Source organism: Haliotis rufescens, unplaced genomic scaffold (genome assembly GCF_023055435.1).
Source record: "Haliotis rufescens isolate VD_foot unplaced genomic scaffold, xgHalRufe1.0.p SCAF_8, whole genome shotgun sequence".
NCBI classification, from domain to species: domain Eukaryota; kingdom Metazoa; phylum Mollusca; class Gastropoda; order Lepetellida; family Haliotidae; genus Haliotis; species Haliotis rufescens.
This window is the reverse complement of record NW_025964372.1, coordinates 752,516-773,832: the sequence shown is the minus strand read 5'-3', so window position 1 is coordinate 773,832 and position 21,317 is coordinate 752,516. Positions and strand designations below refer to the sequence as shown.

Here is a 21,317-nt window from a genome sequence, read left to right as displayed (position 1 = left end):
TCCCATCACCATACACGGGTTTCCCATCACTATGCACGGGTTTCCCATCACCATACACGGGTTTCTCATCACCATACACGGGTTTCTCATCACTATGCATGGGTTTCCCATCACCATACACGGGTTTCCCATCACTATACACGGGTTTCCCATTACCATACACGGGTTTTCCATCACCATACACGGGTTTCCCATCACTATTCACGGGTGTTCCCATCACCATACACGGGTTTCGCATCACCATACACGGGTTTCCCATCACTATACACGGGTTTCCCATCACCATACACGGGTTTCCCATCACTATACACGGGTGTCCCCATCCATATACTTGGGTTTTACATCACCACACACGGGTTTCCCATCACCATACATGGGTTTCCCATCACTATACACGGGTTTCCCATCACCATACACGGGTTTCCCATCACTATACACGGGTTTCCCATCACCATACACGGGTTTCCCATCACTATACACGGGTTTACCATCACCATACACGGGTTTCCCATCACTATACACGGGTTTCCCATCACCATCCACGGGTTTTCCATCACCATACACGGGTTTCCCATCCCCATACACGGGTTTCCGATCACTATGCACGGATTTCCCATCAATATACTTGGGTTTTACATCACCACACACGGTTTCCCATCACCATACATGAGTTTCCCATGATCTACGTAACGGTGACGGACCATTAGTAGAAGTCAGACGTGCTGTATGTAATGGTGTTGCCATGGCCACAAAAGTTAGACGTGCTGTTTGTCACGGTGACGGACCAGTAGCAGAAGTCAGACGTGCTGTATGTAACGGTGACGGACCACCAGCAGAAATAAGACTTACTCATGATATATTTTCCCAGCGTGGGATTTCTAAAATATATTTTAGTATATTTCTGGATCTTTAACCCTGAATCTGTACGCTGGGTTCTTTGTGAGAAGTGTGAAAACAATATTGATGTATTTCTCAGTTACTGAGAAAAGTAACATCATAACATGAAATCCTTTATCCAGTGCTTACATGTTAATAAACTCGTATAAGATGCCAATGGGACTACCATGCCATGGGGAAACGGTGTTTTCGCTTGGTACCTTTCTCGTGTGCAGTGCCTCCCAAACTATAATCCCGAGAGACCCATAACTTTCTACACGTTCGTCACCACTCGTCCCTCTCTGTAACCTGCAACAACTCTCGTCCCCCTATCAATCAGTATTATGTGCGAAATTGATTGTGATTTAAGAAATTTGGTTACCGAATCATTCCTGAATAGATTTTGCTTAAATGTATGGTTTGATCTAAAAAAAAATTGAAACTTCAAAGTATCAATTGTGAGGTTGTTCCCGGTGATGGACCGCTTCACCTGAACGCAACGGTCCCCAACAGTAGTGTGTGGCTGCACGTGATCCGATTTCGATTGTGATTAGTCTCGTTATTGTCCTTTTCAAGTAAACGTCTTGTGTTCGTACCTCTGTGTTGTATGTTATGTGGGCAATACACAATATAAATTAACAAAGCAAATGCGGATGTGCTTCAAGGTGCTTCAGTGTGCTTTTTTGCTTTGCCTGTTTTGGAACCATGTTGAGTTGTCTTTTCCTGGAATGACACACGTGCTTAAAATGCTACATTGTGTGTTCTCAGTGTGGAACATGTCATGTTAACCTTTTCCATACACTGCCGTAAAGTATGAACAATAGTTGGGTTATTACCACAGACACCAGTTCATAATGTCAGTGTAATGTTTTGTGCAATTTGCGTGCGTGTGTGCGTGCGTTAGATATTTTGGGAAATGATGGACAACTTGGACCTCACGGAGTATTTAATACACTTTTATACAAATTGACAATAAGCAGAGTATCTGTGCTAAATCACACATACACAGTTGTGCTCGTTGTTTCCAACTCAATCTTTCCACCTGAAGTTTGATTGTTTCACAAAGTTGACATGCAGATGTAATTATAATGTAAGCCAGTTAAACAGGCGCCGATTAAAAAATACTAAATCTGACTAATGGATGGTTAAAAGGTAGGCAAAGACATAGTAGACTATTATTGAACATAAACAACAATATTCTATTAAAAACGAATTAAACTTAAATTTCTAAATGATAAAAGGTATGACATCCTTTGACAGAATGAAATGGTTCTGCTAAAACACAAAGATACAGTGCAGTCTTCCTGGGAAGTTCCTCCTACTCAGCAGGAATTGGCTGCTTTTATCAGAAGAATTTGAAACAGGAGATCGATCAATTAGAATTGCACTTTTCAAATTCATGGTTGAATGGCGAGTGAGCGAGTATGATTTTACGCCGCTTTTAGCAATATTCCAGCAATATCACGGCGGGGGACACCAGCAATGGGCTTCACATATTGTACCCATGTCGGGGAACGAACCCGGGTCTTCGGCGTGATGAGCAAACGCTTTAATCACACTGCTACCCGACTACCTCTTGGTTGTATGGAACATGTTGAGCATTTCACATTAGACATAAATCGTAAAGGGCACTGCCCATGAAAAACATTATTTTGCCATAAGAGTGAAAACGAAAAGTGGAACTAATGCATAATATTAACTTGTCCTCTTTATGCCAAGCGAAATGAAGTATTAGGCGTCCGCATAAAGGTACTGTCAAAATGTGGAATGCAACAATATCTGTAGTACTGACTGAAGGTTATAGATCCGTTTTCTCATTCGCAGCAGCAATATGAGAGTCCCTAAAACCAATCCGGTCAGTGCTGGAGTCAGTGAGAAAGGATTCTCCCTCCCCTGTCTCTTTGCCCAAGACTTGCATTTCCTCAGGTTTTTCAGGTTTCCTCAGTAGACGACTTGTCTTCAGAGTCTGCCACCCCGAGGCTCGAGGAGCTTTGTCATCCTCGCTTGGACTTACTTTCAGTGGCCTTGCTATTTCTTCAACAATTGAGGCCCTATCATTTCCCTTGGATTGTTCTTGAGCAAACCTCACCTTGGGTTCTGTTTCGTCTTGTCGCTTGGCTTGATTCACAATATCCAAAAGTTTAGGAGTTTTTATTCGTTTAAAAGCATTTTCCCAGTTCTTCGTTGCCATTGTCTTTATTCTTTCTTTCTGTTTGTCGTTCTTTACCATATTTGCTATGGTAAACAATGACTGATTGGACACTGATGGGAATATTCGTTTGACACTTTCCGATACAGCTCCCTTTGTTTCATCAACACCGTCTTTAATTACTTCCTCATTTTCTGATATCTTCTTCATATGGGCGGTGAATATTGCATTCAGGCTATTCGGTTGTTCTTGCCTCTTCTGTGAAGCATCCCGTAGGAAGCGTGCCATCAAATTATCTCTGTGGCGCCTGCTAATTGTTTCCCCACGAGTAGTGACATCGGAATATTCTGACAGTACACTCCTGTTATCATCTTCCTTTAGACTGTTTCTCACATACATCTCTTCAACAGCGGACATGGTATTTTCTCTCTCATGTGCCATAGTTTTCTCAGACTTGAAGTGAAATTCTGTTATTGAGGCTATAGCGAGAAGAGTAGACCAGCGATGGAATAACATACAGATGAACTGAATAAACAGCAAAATGCCAAAGATGAGAGTAAAGGCAATGGCAACAGGCTCCCGTGTTGCTCCATGATCCCCGGTGTCACATGGTAGTTTAAAGACAAGGCTCGGAGTATACTCTGACACACTCTCCAAGATAAACATCATCGTGACAAACAAAACATTGGAAAGGAAGAAGAATGTGCACACTGTGTTGCGCAAATGCGTTAGTCCCTGGGCAACCTCATCTTTTTGTTTGTCCGACAAATGTAGAGGTTTGAGGTGTTGTGTGATCAATTCATTCCAGAAATTAGTCTCTTCTTCTGATAATTCTTCAATGTACGTTTCACCAAGTGCTTTGTCACTGATCCATCGAGGGTCACCAAATTCATCATCTTCCGCTGGCATCAGTTCAGGATCAGCTTCAAACATGGGATTGCCTTGAAAGTGGAAAACACTGTCATTAATAAACCATTTGTGATTTCATTTTATACAAGTTAACATTTAGTAAAGGCAACAGATACCATTTTGAAAATCTTCATTACGAAGTTAATGTATAATACATTTGAAAGGAAAATACTGTCAGCAGTCTTATGTCCATCTGTAGACAATATTATGTAAAGTGATACAGAGCTTGTATGTAAGATAAAACACTTACTGCGCATTCCTCCATCGAACATCATGGGCACATGTGAAAATGGCGTGCCTTCCTCATTTGACGCAGTTGGCCTGCCATCATAAGAAGCATCATCACCATCATCTTTGTGCTTCAATGCATATTCCATGTCCTCCATTTTCCCAATAAGTAACTCGATCTTTGCGGTCTGGTCTCTCAACACCGGCCGTGGGCAACAAATGCACCGCAACATGTTTCCAAAGGAGAACACATAGTCCGAGTCGGAATCATCTGCAGAACCTGCCAAAGTGAAAGAATGATTAATTAGAAACCACTTTCGGATTTAGGAAACACAAACACAGTGCATGACTTTGAATCAGAAAATCCTATGCCTCCAACTATCTTAATAAGAAAGATTTGAGTGTTTTCTACTCGGTTCTGTGCAAGTGCCACCCTAAATAACAAAATTATAAGCTTCTGCGGTTAACTGACTTCACTTCCGCTTTGGACAAACATATTCCCAATGCAGTACAACTTATCAACAAGTACATGTACAAGTCTCATCCCTCCTGCGACCTTAATAACGAAGTTATAAGCACTTCCATATGTATGGAAAATTGTGTCAATTAAATGACTAATATCAAATGTGTGTCACCTTTCATTTTATTGAGTATGCCATGCAGGGCTGATTTATTCTTCATCTTGTGTTGTGGCACATCGGCAACATTCTCCGAAACACTCTTGCCTGCTGTCTCCCTTGTACCCCAGGACACTACATTGAGGTTCCCAAAGGAGTAGAACATAAGTAGCATGGACATACACGGAATAGCTAGGAAGTAGAAGAAACCGTAGACAACAGTGATAAACTCCTGTGGATGGAGCATTGCTGACAGTAGGAAGACTCCAACCACAAACAAGAAAAATCCTGCAGTCATTGAGCAGAAGTTACTCTCAACTACCTGCTTAAAGAGTCCAACCAGGACGATTGTCATCACCAGTGCGTACACAATAGAGAGGATGCCAGCGTATGCAATCTGAAATATGAACGGTACAATGACAATTATTGAATCCTACGAATGTTGTTCTCAAATACTACAAATGATGTCCTCAAATCCTACAAATGCATCAATAAAAGTATAAGTTAGTTACAATTTCTTTCACACTAAAAACATTTTTTTTACCAAATTACCTGAATGTCGTCCTTTGCTGTAAACAGTAGGACGACGAAGATGACCACAGGGACGAGGTTGAGTATCATGGCTGCATACAGCGGCAGTTCGGGATAGGCTGTGTTAATGGCACTGAATATTATGAGAAATATTGTTCCAGGGGTCAACACGGATGAAACGAAGAGTAGTCCTTGGTACATTATATAGAGAAAGGATATATCGTTATTCTTCCTTCTTGCTTCACCTGCTGACTGTAGAACATCGAGTACATTAGCCATTGTAGAAGGAGTCCATCGGCGTCGCTGATTGTAGAATTCCCTGAAACCTTCAGGCGCGTAGGTTTTTGCATCAGCTGCTGCAACGTATTCTATTCTGGAACCTTGTTGTAGAATCAGTGTGCACAGCCAGCGGTCCTCACCTTTAAATCATACGAGGTACACTAAAGGTTATGAAAACGATACAAAAGCCCTAAACGTGTTATATCATGAACAGTGATTCTCTAGATCTGATGTTATATACGCCACATACTCTTGAACTCTGTATACATAATTGTCAGATTGAAAGGCAACGGTTAGAAAAAAAGACTAATCTGTTTTGAAAGACCTCTTAATATTCATCTGATTTGTCGATACTATGAGCAAAATACTTTTCAGATTTTTCCTGAGCAGGACTTTTTCTCCGACAACAATACTAGCTTACAGTAAGACGTATACCTAACCCTAACCCTAACAACCATACTGGTTATTTAGTAAGACGTATACCTAACCCTAACAACAAAAATTGCTTATAGTAAGACGTATACCTAAACCTAACCCTAACCCTAACAACAATACTGGCTATTTAATTAGACGTATACCTTACCCTATCCCTAACCCTAACAACACTACTGGCTATTTAGTAAGACGTATACCAAACCCTAACCTTAACAACAATACTGGCTATTTAATTAGACGTATACCTAACCCTTACCCTAACCCTAAAAACAATACTGGCTATTTAATTAGACGTATACCTTACCCTATCCCTAACCCTAACAACAATACTAGCTATTTAGTAAGACGTATACCTTACCCTTACCCTAACCCTAAAAACAATACTGGCTATTTAATTAGACGTATACCTTACCCTATCCCTAACCCTAACAACAATACTAGCTATTTAGTAAGACGTATACCTAACCCTAACCTTAACAACAATAATGGCTATTTAGTAAGACGTATACCTAACCCTTACCCTAACCCTAAAAACAATACTGGCTATTTAATTAGACGTATACCTTACCCTATCCCTAACCCTAACAACAATACTAGCTATTTAGTAAGACGTATACCTTACCCTTACCCTAACCCTAAAAACAATACTGGCTATTTAATTAGACGTATACCTTACCCTATCCCTAACCCTAACAACAATACTAGCTATTTAGTAAGACGTATACCTAACCCTAACCTTAACAACAATACTGGCTATTTAGTAAGACGTATACCTAACCCTTACCCTATCCCTAACCCTAACAACAATACTAGCTATTTAGTAAGACGTATACCTAACCCTTACCCTAACCCTAAAAACAATACTGGCTATTTAATTAGACGTATACCTTACCCTATCCCTAACCCTAACAACACTACTGGCTATTTAGTAAGACGTATACCAAACCCTAACCTTAACAACAATACTGGCTATTTAGTAAGACGTATACCTAACCCTTACCCTAACCCTAAAAACAATACTGGCTATTTAATTAGACGTATACCTAATCCTAACCTTAACAACAATACTGGCTATTTAGTAAGACGTATACCTAACCCTTACCCTATCCCTAACCCTAACAACAATACTAGCTATTTAGTAAGACGTATACCTAACCCTTACCCTAACCCTAAAAACAATACTGGCTATTTAATTAGACGTATACCTTACCCTATCCCTAACCCTAACAACAATACTGACTATTTAGTAAGACGTATACCTAACAACAAAACTAGCTATTTAGTAAGACGTATACCTAACAACAACACTAGCTATTTAGTAAGACGTATACATAACCCTAACCTAACCCTAACAACAATCCTAGCTTATAGTAAGACGTATACCTAACCCAAACCCTAGCCTAACCCTAACAACAATACTGGCTACTTAGTATCACGTATACCTTGGTCATGCTGCACATGATGCCTTGGTTCCGCGGACAGTTCTGCATATTTGCGAAGGACATTGTCCTCCATGAGAGCAGATGCCCGGAACATGCTGAAGCATCCAGGACTGCAGAGAACACAACCAATCACATGCTCCGCAGCCTTCTGCAACCAGTGACTCATGGCATACTCGAACTTCTGGTACCATATCATCGGACCTGTAAATATGCTGATCTGTGAGCAAACCTGTGTAGAACTTTGAATCAGTAGTGGGCTACACACAAGCGTTTTTGATTCACCAGCTTTGTAGTCAGTACGAAAAAAGTCCAATGTGTGCTTCACGGTAAATGTAATTGTCACTTGTTTTTTCACAGCACTTTATTTGAGGAAAAAAACAATCTTTTCCCATTGTCTCACTCGAATGTAAAATAAACTATACTGTGATGAAATTGTAATGCACCAACATGACAGACCTGAGCCAATAGGATGAATGCGACCGCAGGCAGCTCCTACGCGAGAATCCTTCTTCATCCTGTCCAGTAACATCTGCACTGCTGATGGCTGGAAGTCCACGTCGCCGTCCAGGGTCAGGATGAATGTGTTGCGGGACATTCTGGACAAGACTTTCCCTGACATTCCTGGCTTACACACCATCTTGTGTGACAACAGGTAGTACATGTACATCACCTGTATGCAATATCCATACATTATCACTGGGAAATAACGACATCCAATGTCTACACTGTACAGATATACAGTTATATTTATCCACATGAATTACTTCACATGATCAGTTTGGTACAGAATTCAATTGCTTGAGTGTTATTATTTTTTTATTTTTTTAAAAATCTTTGAGTGCTTGAGTGTATTTTGGTATTTATAAGATTTAATCACCTGACTCCATCTCTTCTTGATCCTAATCTTGTCTTTGTGCTTGAGGTGGACAATAAGTTCGTTTCCACCGGGCAATGTGAACACCATGCGTCCTCCATACGGGGTTGGGATTATCACAGGGGAACTCAGGCTTGCCATAGATGGGTACACTTGACTGGAAAAAGTCTACATATGACAATGACTGTTCATTCGCATCAATGAACAGGATTTCTCAACTGTGAATTTTGAACATAGTACTATGATAATTATACTTTTACTACTTAAGCATCTAACTAAATCTCTGTGACGGGTCATTGTCTGTAGTCATACCCAGATGTCCTTGGCCCTTAATCATACTAGTCAGATTAGGACTATAATCCCGACACGTGCATCCGTCTATTACAGTAAAGTACGGTTATAACGAACTCAAAGGGACTACTAATTTTAGTTCGTTTTAACCGTAGTTCGTTATAAGCATATATACAGCATAACTACAACAAATAGTCGGGACCAAAAGAGCAGTTCGTTATATCCGTCAGTTCGTTATAAGCGTGTTCGTTATAACCGTAGTTTACTGTAGGCTGATAAGAACTACAATCCTGACACATGCATCCATCTATTAGTCCGATTAGAACTATATATCTGACTCATGCATGCCTATTAGTCAGATTAGACCTATATACCTGACACATGCATACATCTATTTGATCTGTTTCTTGTGTGACATGCCACGAACTAAAAAGGCCTTCAGTCCACGGCACAGTCCTTCTTCACAAAACAAAAGCTGACTGTACACTCCTACCTCACTGCCTGATTGATGCAGCTGACAAAATCCTTCACCCACGTGTTCACCAAATATTTGTCTTCGCCATTACTTTGGTTGCCGAATGCATTGTCAAAAATGATATGAGCTAAAAAAAGAAAAGTACTGTATCAAATAAACAGTAAACACATCATGTGGAGGACATTGCCAAATTTGACACAAATGATGTCCTATGCAGTGCCCTATTTTGACTTTACCATATGTTCCCGTGTTTCTTTATGCGAACAATTGACTTGCCTTTGCGTGTGTTTATAACGAATTCCACCAGCGAATTCCACACTCACCTTTTGGCGAACTCCTAGTATCATCCCTATTTGATAGTGATTCATTAACACATGCTTATGAATCGTACAATGATTATAATAAAATGTTTTATTGAAATTGGAATTAGTCCTGATTCGTCAAATGTTAGTGAAACATTTCAGACTGGTAATAAATTCCCCGTTCCTGCATTACATGAGTTACTTAAGCCAAATATGGTCACATATCTAAATACTGGTTCATGTTCTTCCAGAAGGCACTTTTTTGTAAATATTTGTTACCCAGACGCGAAATGGGGGTATGAAATGGGGTTTAACGTCGCGCACAAGATTATTTCATTTCTATAACAACGTGTGTGTTTGCAGCTTGTGCTAGTAGGGCCTAATGCGGATTTGATAGCACTCGCCCACTGAGATGCCTTGCCGCAGTTTAATATGAATTCCCCGCTCAGACACAGTATACTGACTCAGATCCGACCAGTCTTTGTTTAAGCCCCTTCATGCCGAGACGTCAGACAGGGTAACAACAAGTACCATCTTTTTATGAATTTTGGTATGACGCAGCCGGGATCGAACCCCCGACCTTTCGCCCTCCAGGCGGACGCTCTACCATTAGACCACGGACCAGTATGTTCGACTTGTACGCAGCAAGCAGGTTCTTATATTGACTAGTATCATAAACAGTCGCTATACGTAATTCGTTATATTCTGGCTACCTTCCATATTGTAAAAATCAGTATCCGGTTCACCAAATAGTTGCTGAACATGCGCACGTGATGCGTTGTCGAGATCCATTCTGAAATGAGAAGTTTGGATGTATTTCTCCAGAATTACCACACAACTCTGTTTACTCTTTATCGCGCTTAACAGATATAAATATACTTGTCTAATAAACATTGGACATGGTGTTTTAAAGATAAGAATTGATTCTCGAGAAAACGTGATTATTTGACCGACATCTCGTCCACCTGAAAAGCCTTACACAGAGAACCCCACCCAAGTGTCTTTAGATATCATATGTATCAACAGTCCAGTCAGTAAAAGTTTAAAACTCCGAGATTTGATACATTTGATGTCAAAAGACACGGGGCTGAGATACTATTCTACCATGAATTTTAAAGTTATTCGATTCTGATTGGTCAATCAGATGTTGTAAAATATACGACTGTGACGTCATATCTTTTGCGTCACAATGAGCGATATGACGTCATAATGGTATCGAACGAAAGCTTTGCAAAGCTTGCTTAGTTTTCTAAAGGGGTGCCCACCTCATGCTCGCTTACCAAGTTGCCGTGCTTACATGCTTTCAATGCCTGTCATATGTTCGAGTGACGCATTACGGTGTAAACAAACTGCTTGAGCCATATTTTGTTTACAGGCTGTTGTCGGTGATTCCGTAATTCAGATCGACAACCCACTCAAAACACTGGACTCAATCCATGCCACTGCACTCAATATATTTGCTAACACCAAAGAGTTCGCGTTTTATATAGTCATGGTACATGTATGTAGTCCTATAGTCAGCGTGAAATTAGCGCGGTTAAATCTACAGGTAACCTAGCTCTACAGTGAAAACACAGTATGTATATTTCATAAGTGTAGCATTGTTCAACACTTGTGTCAATCCAGGAAAAGCCAAATCAACATGGTTCCATTTTCGTTCAACCACATCCGCCTTTGCTTTGTTAGTTTATATTCATACTTTGAAGTTTCTTTTATTTTGAGATAATAATAATAATGATAATAATATACTCAACAACAAAAGTTCTTATGACACCAATATTTTAGTGTATTTTTCAAAAAAGTAAAGTTTGTTTTTCAATATTGTAGTATATGTATGGAATCAAGTCACAAAAACGCAACTGCTACAGAAAAGCATGCATTCCAAGCAGAAGTTGACTTTTATGCAAACCCCATGTATTTCACTGCCAAAGAATGGGTATAAAAAAATGTGCGTTAACAGGAATCCATATGCATTGTTTAGCATCGTGCTGACAATAACCACTCAGAAAAACAACAAAATTACGCAATTATTCAACATTACGAAATGCGACTCCTTTCCGAAAATGAGCGTCTGCGAGCCATTGGTATGCTTGAAGCAGGATCGAGTCAACGTGATGTTGCAAGACGATTTAACGTCCACAGAAACACCATTTGGTGTTTATGGCAACGTTGGCAACAGACGAATGCAGTCAGAGACCATCCTCGGAGTGGCAGGCCACGCGTAACCAATAATCGACAAGACAACTGGATTCGAACAACACACCTACGATTCCAGCCAGCAACAGTGACTACAAGAAGCATCCCTGGCCTTCGACGAATATCTTGACAAACCGTACGTCGTCGCCTCAGATGTGCAGGGATTGTCGCCAGAAGAACCGCCAGACGTCCCATTTTGACAGGCAACCACCGTCAAGCACGTCTACAGTGGTGCAGACAGTGTCTACGCTGGACGGCCATGCAGTGGGGACAAGTTCTATTGACTGACGAGTCTCGTTTCAACCTCAGCCACAGCGATGGAAGGATTCGATGGTACCGACGTCATTGTGTCATGGAAGAAGATCGGTTTGGGGGCGGCAGCGTTATGGTATGGGGTGGGATTACAGCAAGACAGAGGACCCGTTTGATAGTGGTAGAGGGAAATCTCAATGGACAGCGCTACCGCGAAGAGATCATCGAGATCACCAATGCCCGAGGCATTACCTTTCAACATGACAACGCCCGGCCTCATATTGCTCGACTTGTTCAGGATTCTCTTCAACAAAACAAGGCGAATGTCATCCCCTGGCCGGCTCGCTCCCCTGATCTCTCACCAATCGACCACATGTGGGATGAGATGGATCGGCGCCTTCGACGTCAACCACGTGTTCCACAGACACTCCAGGAACTTCGAAACATGCTCCAGCAGATATGGACAGATATCCCACAGGACTGTGCGATGCCTGGTCCATTCCATGAGACGAAGATGTGTTGCTTGCATCGCAAGCAGAGGTGGACACAAACGCTACTGATTTGTAAATTGACATTTTGGCACGTTCATGTTTTTTTTTTATGAAATCACGTATTTCTGAAGTCGGTATGGCAAATTGAACCATTTGAACACTTACAGGGGTCTTTTATCTGTTGCAAACAGAAATTGTTTCAGATTTGGTAAAAAACGACTTTGCATTAAGCCTTATTCAATGTCACAGGAACTTTTGTTGTTCAGTATAAATGCATTTGCATAAGTGTTCTGTGCGCTGAGATCAAACTATACATTTACGCAAAACATATTGAAGAGTGATTCTGGGACCAAAGTTCTTAAATCATAATCAATTTCGCAAATAATACTGACTAATAGAGGGATGAGTTTGTTGCGGGGGGGGGGGGGGGGGGGGGGGGGAATTAAACATTTGAAAACTCACACTGCGCGTTCGGTTCCAAATTCAATTTGGTCGCGGTTTATTCTAAGTTAACCTAGCTCCACGTTGAAAACACAGCATGTTTATCTCCTAAGCAGCCAGCTTCAGTAGCAGGGGGGTCATTTGATTGTGACATCATGGTAACCAAGGACCTCACAATGGTCTGCAAAGTGATTCAATTTAATCCAACTGAATAATACATTGCAGAAACGTTAGTAGAAACACGCATTCTTACTTGAGTATCGACTTGAGGAGTTGCAGCATCTCAACCTTCGTTTCATGCCACATGGTGACGCAGATGTACACAAACGGGATTCTGCTGCTTTCCCGGTACAGATTCTGCTCCGGTGTATTGCTCAGGTATATCTTTTCCTGGAAGAGGAAAACATCAAATGCAGAGGACAAAGAAAGAATGTTTTTCACCTCGAATCTATTGTTACATAGAAACAATTATGGAAAAGAAGGTTCACTTGATAAAGAATGCGCCTTTGTATATCTTGCTTAACATTTCCTACTGGGACTTTTCTTTTTCACCCATAGTAAAAGAAAAGAGGTTTTCAGCTGGTGACGAATAGGCGCCTCGGCACTGTTGCTCACCTTGTTATTTTTATTTTGAAATTGAAGCAGTCGCTTTGCCTAACTGATGTTGTCCTAATGGTCAATCAAAGCACTATGATAATGTTCTTTGAAGCTGTAAACAACTGTATTATGACCATGCTGTACAGTCAAACCTCGCTGTGGTCAGATCTTCTCCAGGAATAAAAACATATTGTGACACGGGGAAAGAGATTTTCGAGGCCAAGTCTCTCCCCTTCAGGATTTCTTCAGATGAAACATTTTATTTCTCGTTTGGGGAAACTTCCTCTTTCTCTATTTATCTGAAAATATTTTAGATATTGTCCCACAATATTGAGAGGTTTGTGTTTTTATAATTATGGAATATGATCAATGCTAATTGATGATTGGCACGTGCACAGCTTCTCTACTGTAAGTGATATTCAGGCTGTTTCTAAAACGTTTTAACTCATTTTCTTCATAATTCTCGAATGGTTCAATTAAAGTACAAAAATGGAAATATAATGTAACTCATGTACAGGAGAAGTCTGCTTAAATACATATTTGTAGCGTGCTTTGACAAAGGAATATAACCACTAACTAGGTCATGAAATAAAGAGATTGCAAACAAATTAAATGTAAATCAGCAAAACCAGATTTTTTACTGAATTTCCCCCGTTTACTATGATGAAAATCCAGTTCGATATTCGTCACAATAGATATGTAGACATGGGTGGTGAAGAACTGGCCTCGGACACTCCCTCCCCAGGGAGGGTTTAGCCCATGCTATTTCGTCAGCGGGGAAGAGCTTTCGAAGACAAAACCATCACCGGGGAAGAGCTGTCCAAGACAAAATCATCATCGGGGAAGAGCTGTCCAAGACAAAATCATCACCGGGGAAACTGTCCAAGACAAAACCATCACAAGAGAAGAGCTGTCCAAGACAAAACCATCATCGGGGAAGAACTGTCCAAGACAAAACCATCACTGGGGAAGAACTGTCCAAGACAAAACCATCACCGGGGAAGAAGTATCCAAGATAAAACCATCACCAGGGAAGAGCTGTCCAAGACAAAACCATCACCAGGCGAAGAATTGTCCAAGACAAAACCATCACCGGGGAAGAGTTGTCCAAGACAAAAAACATCACCGGGGAAGAACTGTCCAGACAAAATCATCACCGGGGAAGAACTGTCCAAGACAAAACCATCACAAGAGAAGAGCTGTCCAAGACAAAACCATAACCGGGGAAGAACTGTCCAAGACAAAACCATCATCGGGGAAGAACTGTCCAAGACAAAACCATCGGCGGGGAAGAACTGTCCAAGACAAAACCATCACCGGGGAAGAGTTATCCAAGACAAAATAATCACTGGGGAAGAACTGTCCAAGACAAAAAACATCATCGGGGAAGAACTGTCCAAGACAAAACCATCATCAGGGAAGAGTTATCCAAGACAAAACCATCACCGGGAAAGAGTTGTCCAAGCCAAAACCATTACCAGGGAAGAACTGTCCAAGACAAAACCATCACCTGGGAAGAGTTGTCCAAGCCAAAACCATCACCGGGGAAGAACTGTCCAAGACAAAACCATCACCAGGAAAGAGTTGTCCAAGCCAAAACCATCACCGGGGAAGAACTGTCCAAGACAAAACCATCATCGGGGAAGAGTTATCCAAGACAAAACCATCACCGGGAAAGAGTTGTCCAAGCCAAAACCATCACCGGGGAAGAACTGTCCAAGACAAAACCATCACCTGGGAAGAGTTGTCCAAGCCAAAACCATCACCGGGGAAGAACTGTCCAAGACAAAACCATCACCAGGAAAGAGTTGTCCAAGCCAAAACAATCAACGGGGAAGAACTGTCCAAGACAAAAAACATCACCGGGGAAGAAATGTCCAAGACAAAACCATAACCGGGAAAGAGTTGTCCAAGCCAAAACCATCACCGGGGAAGAACTGTCCAAGACAAAACCATCACCTGGGAAGAACTGTCCCAGACAAAAAACATCACCCGGGAAGAATTGTCCAAGACAAAACCATCATCGGGGAAGAACTGTCCAAGACAAAACTATCACCGGGGAAGAACTGTCCAAGACAAAACCATCATCGGGGAAGAACTGTCCAAGACAAAAACCATCACCGGGGAAGAACTGTCCAAGACAAAAAACATCACCGGGGAAGAAATGTCCAAGACAAAACCATAACCGGGAAAGAGTTGTCCAAGCCAAAACCATCACCGGGGAAGAACTGTCCAAGACAAAACCATCACCTGGGAAGAACTGTCCCAGACAAAAAACATCACCCGGGAAGAATTGTCCAAGACAAAACCATCATCGGGGAAGAACTGTCCAAGACAAAACTATCACCGGGGAAGAACTGTCCAAGACAAAACCATCATCGGGGAAGAACTGTCCAAGACAAAAAACATCACCGGGGAAGAACTGTCCAAGACGAAACCATCACCTGGGAAGAACTCTCCAAGACAAAAAACATCACCCGGGAAGAACTGTCCAAGACAAAACCATCATCGGGGAAGAGTCATCCAAGACAAAACCATCATCGGGGAAGAGTCATCCAAGACAAAACCATCATCAGGGAAGAGTTATCCAAGACAAAACCATAACCGTGAAAGAGTTATCCAAGACAAAACCATAACCGGAAAAGAGTTATCCAAGACAAAACCATCATCAAGGAAGAGTTATCCAAGACAAAACCATTACCTGGGAAGAGTTGTCCAAGCCAAAACCATCATCAAGGAAGAGTTATCCAAGCCAAAACCATTACCGGGGGAAGAACTGTCCAAGCCAAAACCATAACCGGGAAAGAGTTGTCCAAGACAAAACCATCATCAAGGAAGAGTTATCCAAGACAAAACCATTACCTGGGAAGAGTTGTCCAAGCCAAAACCATCACCGGGAAAGAGTTGTCCAAGACAAAACCATCACCTGGGAAGAACTGTCCAAGACAAAACCATCACCTGGGAAGAACTGTCCAAGACAAAACCATCACCGGGGAAGAACTTTCCAAGACAAAAAACATCACCTGGGAAGAAATGTCCAAGACAAAACCATCATCGGGGAAGAGTTGTCCAAAACAAAACCATAACCGGGAAAGAGTTGTCCAAGCCAAAACCATCACCAGGGAAGAACTGTCCAAGACAAAACCATCACCGGGGGAAGAACTGTCCAAGACAAAAAACATCATCAGGGAAGAGTTGTCCAAGACAAAACCAAAACTGGGAAAGAGTTGTCCAAGCCAAAACCATCACCCGGGAAGAACTGTCCAAGACAAAACCATCATCGGGGGAAGAACTGTCCAAGACAAAACCATCACCTTGAAAGAACTGCATGAGACAAACCCATCATCGGAGAAGAGTTATCCAAGATAAAAACCATCACCGGGGAAGAACTGTCCAAGACAAAACCATCATCGGGGAAGAGTTATCCAAGACAAAACCATCATCAGGGAAGAGTTATCAAAGACAAAACCATAACCGGGAAAGAGTTGTCCAAACCAAAACCATCATCAGGGAAGAGTTATCAAAGACAAAACCATAACCGGGGAAGAACTGTCCAGACAAAATCATCACCGGGGAAGAACTGTCCAAGACAAAACCATCACAAGAGAAGAGCTGTCCAAGACAAAACCATCACCGGGGAAGAACTGTCCAAGACAAAACCATCATCGGGGAAGAACTGTCCAAGACAAAACCATCGGCGGGGAAGAACTGTCCAAGACAAAACCATCACCGGGGAAGAGTTATCCAAGACAAAATAATCACTGGTGAAGAACTGTCCAAGACAAAAAACATCATCGGGGAAGAACTGTCCAAGACAAAACCATCATCAGGGAAGAGTTATCCAAGACAAAACCATCACCGGGAAAGAGTTGTCCAAGCCAAAACCATTACCAGGGAAGAACTGTCCAAGACAAAACCATCACCTGGGAAGAGTTGTCCAAGCCAAAACCATCACCGGGGAAGAACTGTCCAAGACAAAACCATCACCAGGAAAGAGTTGTCCAAGCCAAAACCATCACCGGGGAAGAGTTATCCAAGACAAAATAATCACTGGGGAAGAACTGTCCAAGACAAAAAACATCATCGGGGAAGAACTGTCCAAGACAAAAAACATCATCGGGGAAGAACTGTCCAAGACAAAACCATCATCAGGGAAGAGTTATCCAAGACAAAACCATCACCGGGAAAGAGTTGTCCAAGCCAAAACCATTACCAGGGAAGAACTGTCCAAGACAAAACCATCACCTGGGAAGAGTTGTCCAAGCCAAAACCATCATCGGGGAAGAACTGTCCAAGACAAAAAACATCACCTGGGAAGAACTGTCCAAGACAAAAAACATCACCGGGGAAGAAATGTCCAAGACAAAACCATCACCGGGAAAGAGTTGTCCAAGCCAAAACCATCACCGGGGAAGAACTGTCCAAGACAAAACCATCACCTGGGAAGAACTGTCCCAGACAAAAAACATCACCCGGGAAGAATTGTCCAAGACAAAACCATCATCGGGGAAGAACTGTCCAAGACAAAACTATCACCGGGGAAGAACTGTCCAAGACAAAACCATCATCGGGGAAGAACTGTCCAAGACAAAAAACATCACCGGGGAAGAACTGTCCAAGACGAAACCATCACCTGGGAAGAACTCTCCAAGACAAAAAACATCACCCGGGAAGAACTGTCCAAGACAAAACCATCATCGGGGAAGAGTCATCCAAGACAAAACCATCATCGGGGAAGAGTCATCCAAGACAAAACCATCATCAGGGAAGAGTTATCCAAGACAAAACCATAACCGTGAAAGAGTTATCCAAGACAAAACCATAACCGGAAAAGAGTTATCCAAGACAAAACCATCATCAAGGAAGAGTTATCCAAGACAAAACCATTACCTGGGAAGAGTTGTCCAAGCCAAAACCATCATCAAGGAAGAGTTATCCAAGCCAAAACCATTACCGGGGGAAGAACTGTCCAAGCCAAAACCATAACCGGGAAAGAGTTGTCCAAGACAAAACCATCATCAAGGAAGAGTTATCCAAGACAAAACCATTACCTGGGAAGAGTTGTCCAAGCCAAAACCATCACCGGGAAAGAGTTGTCCAAGACAAAACCATCACCTGGGAAGAACTGTCCAAGACAAAACCATCACCTGGGAAGAACTGTCCAAGACAAAACCATCACCGGGGAAGAACTTTCCAAGACAAAAAACATCACCTGGGAAGAAATGTCCAAGACAAAACCATCATCGGGGAAGAGTTGTCCAAAACAAAACCATAACCGGGAAAGAGTTGTCCAAGCCAAAACCATCACCAGGGAAGAACTGTCCAAGACAAAACCATCACCGGGGGAAGAACTGTCCAAGACAAAAAACATCATCAGGGAAGAGTTGTCCAAGACAAAACCAAAACTGGGAAAGAGTTGTCCAAGCCAAAACCATCACCCGGGAAGAACTGTCCAAAACAAAACCATCATCGGGGGAAGAACTGTCCAAGACAAAACCATCACCTTGAAAGAACTGCATGAGACAAAACCATCATCGGAGAAGAGTTATCCAAGATAAAAACCATCACCGGGGAAGAACTGTCCAAGACAAAACCATCATCGGGGAAGAGTTATCCAAGACAAAACCATCATCAGGGAAGAGTTATCAAAGACAAAACCATAACCGGGAAAGAGTTGTCCAAACCAAAACCATCACCAGGGAAGAACTGTCCAAGACAAAACCATCACCTGGGAAGAGTTGTCCAGACAAAACCATCACCGGGGAAGAGTTGTCCAAGACAAAACCATCACCAGGGAAGAGTTGTCCAAGACAAAACCATCACCTGGGAAGAGTTGTCCAAGACAAAACTATCACCTGGGAAGAGTTGTCCAAGACAAAACCATCACCAGGGAAGAACTGTCCAAGACAAAACCATCACCGGGGAAGAACTGTCCAAGACAAAACCATCACCGGGGAAGAACTGTCCAAGGGAAGGTTTAGCCCGGTACACAGGGATCTTCAACAACCCATGTCTGTCGTAAGAAGCGACTAATGGGGTCGGGTGATCGGGCTCGCAAAGAAACAAACATTGCTTGATCAGACAAGATTTTCAGAATAAACATGCATTGGTATGTATGTAAAGTACTCAGATTTACACATATATTTACATAAAGCATGTCTTCTACGTATCTGAATTACAAAGATTAAGAAGCGTCTTTACGTAAACATAAATTGCCAATGCAAGAGATTAACCAGTCTTGATTATGCGCCGAAACACATTGCGTTTGGCGTAAAGCGTGCCAGAGCGTGCCACTACGTGCCACTACGTGCCAGTACGTGCCAGAGCGTGCCAGAGCGTGCCAGTACGTGCCAGTACGTGCCAGAGCGTGCCAGTGCGTGCCATTTAGTGCCAGTACGTGCCACGGCGTGCCAGTACATGTACGTGCCACTACGTGCCAGTAAGTGCCAGTAAGTGCCAGTACGTATTTTAATGAATTAAGATGTGCACATATTATGAGGTAAAACATACGGTCCTTGAATCGTTCTTTTGGATGTTGATGTTGTCATCAGACCTCCTGTTCATCATCAGCGAGGTATCGAAGAAGGCACCACAATAAAGAGGGCGGTTGAACAATCTACAAAAATAGACGAGCCACACATTTACTATTTCTATATCAATTACACAATCACTGACTCTCCACTTTCTAAGAAAACCTTTTTTTGTAAATATCATAATTATCAGCACATGTTATGAAAAGAATTAATATGAAGGCAAATTGTATATATAGAGGATAAAAGACAGACAAATGATACATACTTGTCAGTTGCCGCAACTCTGCCTGCCTTGGGAACCCATATATGAGCACACACCAGCAAAATCGACAGGAAACCGCCACAAATGATTGGAAAATAATAGCTTTCAGTGTCTTGCTTAAGGATTTTGAATAACTGGTTGTGTGAAGATATCCAAGCAAGGTCGCAGCCTATGTTTTCAATGGAGGTTGAAGATATCGTAGCCAGCAGCACCACACAGGATAGCGGCGTACACAGGGCCAGTGGAAGGGAGAAACACCACAACTGAGATCGGATCTTGCATGCTGACTTGGCCATTTTGTATCCAATTCCACTCAGTATTACGGACGAAGCAGCTACAATGTAGGGGGTGTAGTATCCACAGTCTGTGCTGAACTGGTTGACAAGCGTCAGATTTTTTAAGCCAGGGATCACGCCACATCCCACTCCGCTTTTGCTCTCAAACATTAACGTGTCCCAACACTCTCCTCCACTTGAACCGAACAATATAACTAGAATTATACACGTTAAAACTATTTTCCACACTGAAACCAACAGATCTATTTTAACTCTGTTTGTGTCGATGCGTTTGAGTAAATCCGTAAAGGATTGTGGTTTGTCGAATCGAGTAACTACTTTCTGTTTTTCAGATTTGGGGGTGACTGACTTCTTTCTCTGTATGAAGTTGTCCCACCATCGCATTGAAATCAGAACAAGAGACAACGGTAGCAAAATTACCGTCGCGGAAGGTCTAGCTGTTTTGACATATCCCTTCCAAGTTGACACACCTATGAAAACTCCTTGAAGTATAAAAGTTATTACAGATACTGACCTCCAAAATGGAGACGCAAATGCTTCGTGGCTATTTTCTTTGTTTGCATTTTCTTTTCGAGTCCAAAATATTTTGTTGAATGCGGGCACGAACCCCACTCCCTGACACAACAGTAAGACCATGACAGGATCGAAGGTTGGAGCAACCAAGAACACGAATATGCACAGACCGAGAGTGTGACAGGTCTCAAACAGCATGACCTGTTGCAAAAAAACGAAAAGAAATTGAGATCGATTGTACGTAATTGTACCAACTTTCATTTGCCAATATCATCTATACATACTTAATTGATCGGTTCTGCAGTGTTTCGGATAAATGCAGACAGAC

The 21,317-nt window shown here is 42.0% G+C and overlaps 1 protein-coding gene across 3 annotated transcripts in view; it reads right to left on the bottom strand.

Annotated features, from left to right (window-relative positions):
• Positions 1-1,807: 1,807 nt before the first annotated feature.
• The window catches only part of LOC124119082 (chitin synthase chs-1-like), a 40,896-nt gene continuing 21,386 nt past the window's right edge, over positions 1,808-21,317 (bottom strand). For all 3 annotated transcript variants that reach the window (XM_046481486.2, XM_048389370.1, XM_048389371.1), the window contains exons 4-15: positions 20,184-21,190; positions 19,896-20,001; positions 13,042-13,178; positions 10,122-10,201; positions 9,125-9,233; positions 8,344-8,497; positions 7,923-8,136; positions 7,467-7,667; positions 5,332-5,729; positions 4,798-5,176; positions 4,185-4,442; positions 1,808-3,966 (exon numbers count right to left, since the gene is read on the bottom strand). In XM_046481486.2, coding sequence (XP_046337442.2) covers positions 2,675-3,966; positions 4,185-4,442; positions 4,798-5,176; positions 5,332-5,729; positions 7,467-7,667; positions 7,923-8,136; positions 8,344-8,497; positions 9,125-9,233; positions 10,122-10,201; positions 13,042-13,178; positions 19,896-20,001; positions 20,184-21,190 — 4,335 coding nt within the window. In that variant the 3' untranslated portion in view covers positions 1,808-2,674. The remainder of the gene's footprint in view (positions 3,967-4,184; positions 4,443-4,797; positions 5,177-5,331; positions 5,730-7,466; positions 7,668-7,922; positions 8,137-8,343; positions 8,498-9,124; positions 9,234-10,121; positions 10,202-13,041; positions 13,179-19,895; positions 20,002-20,183; positions 21,191-21,317) is intronic.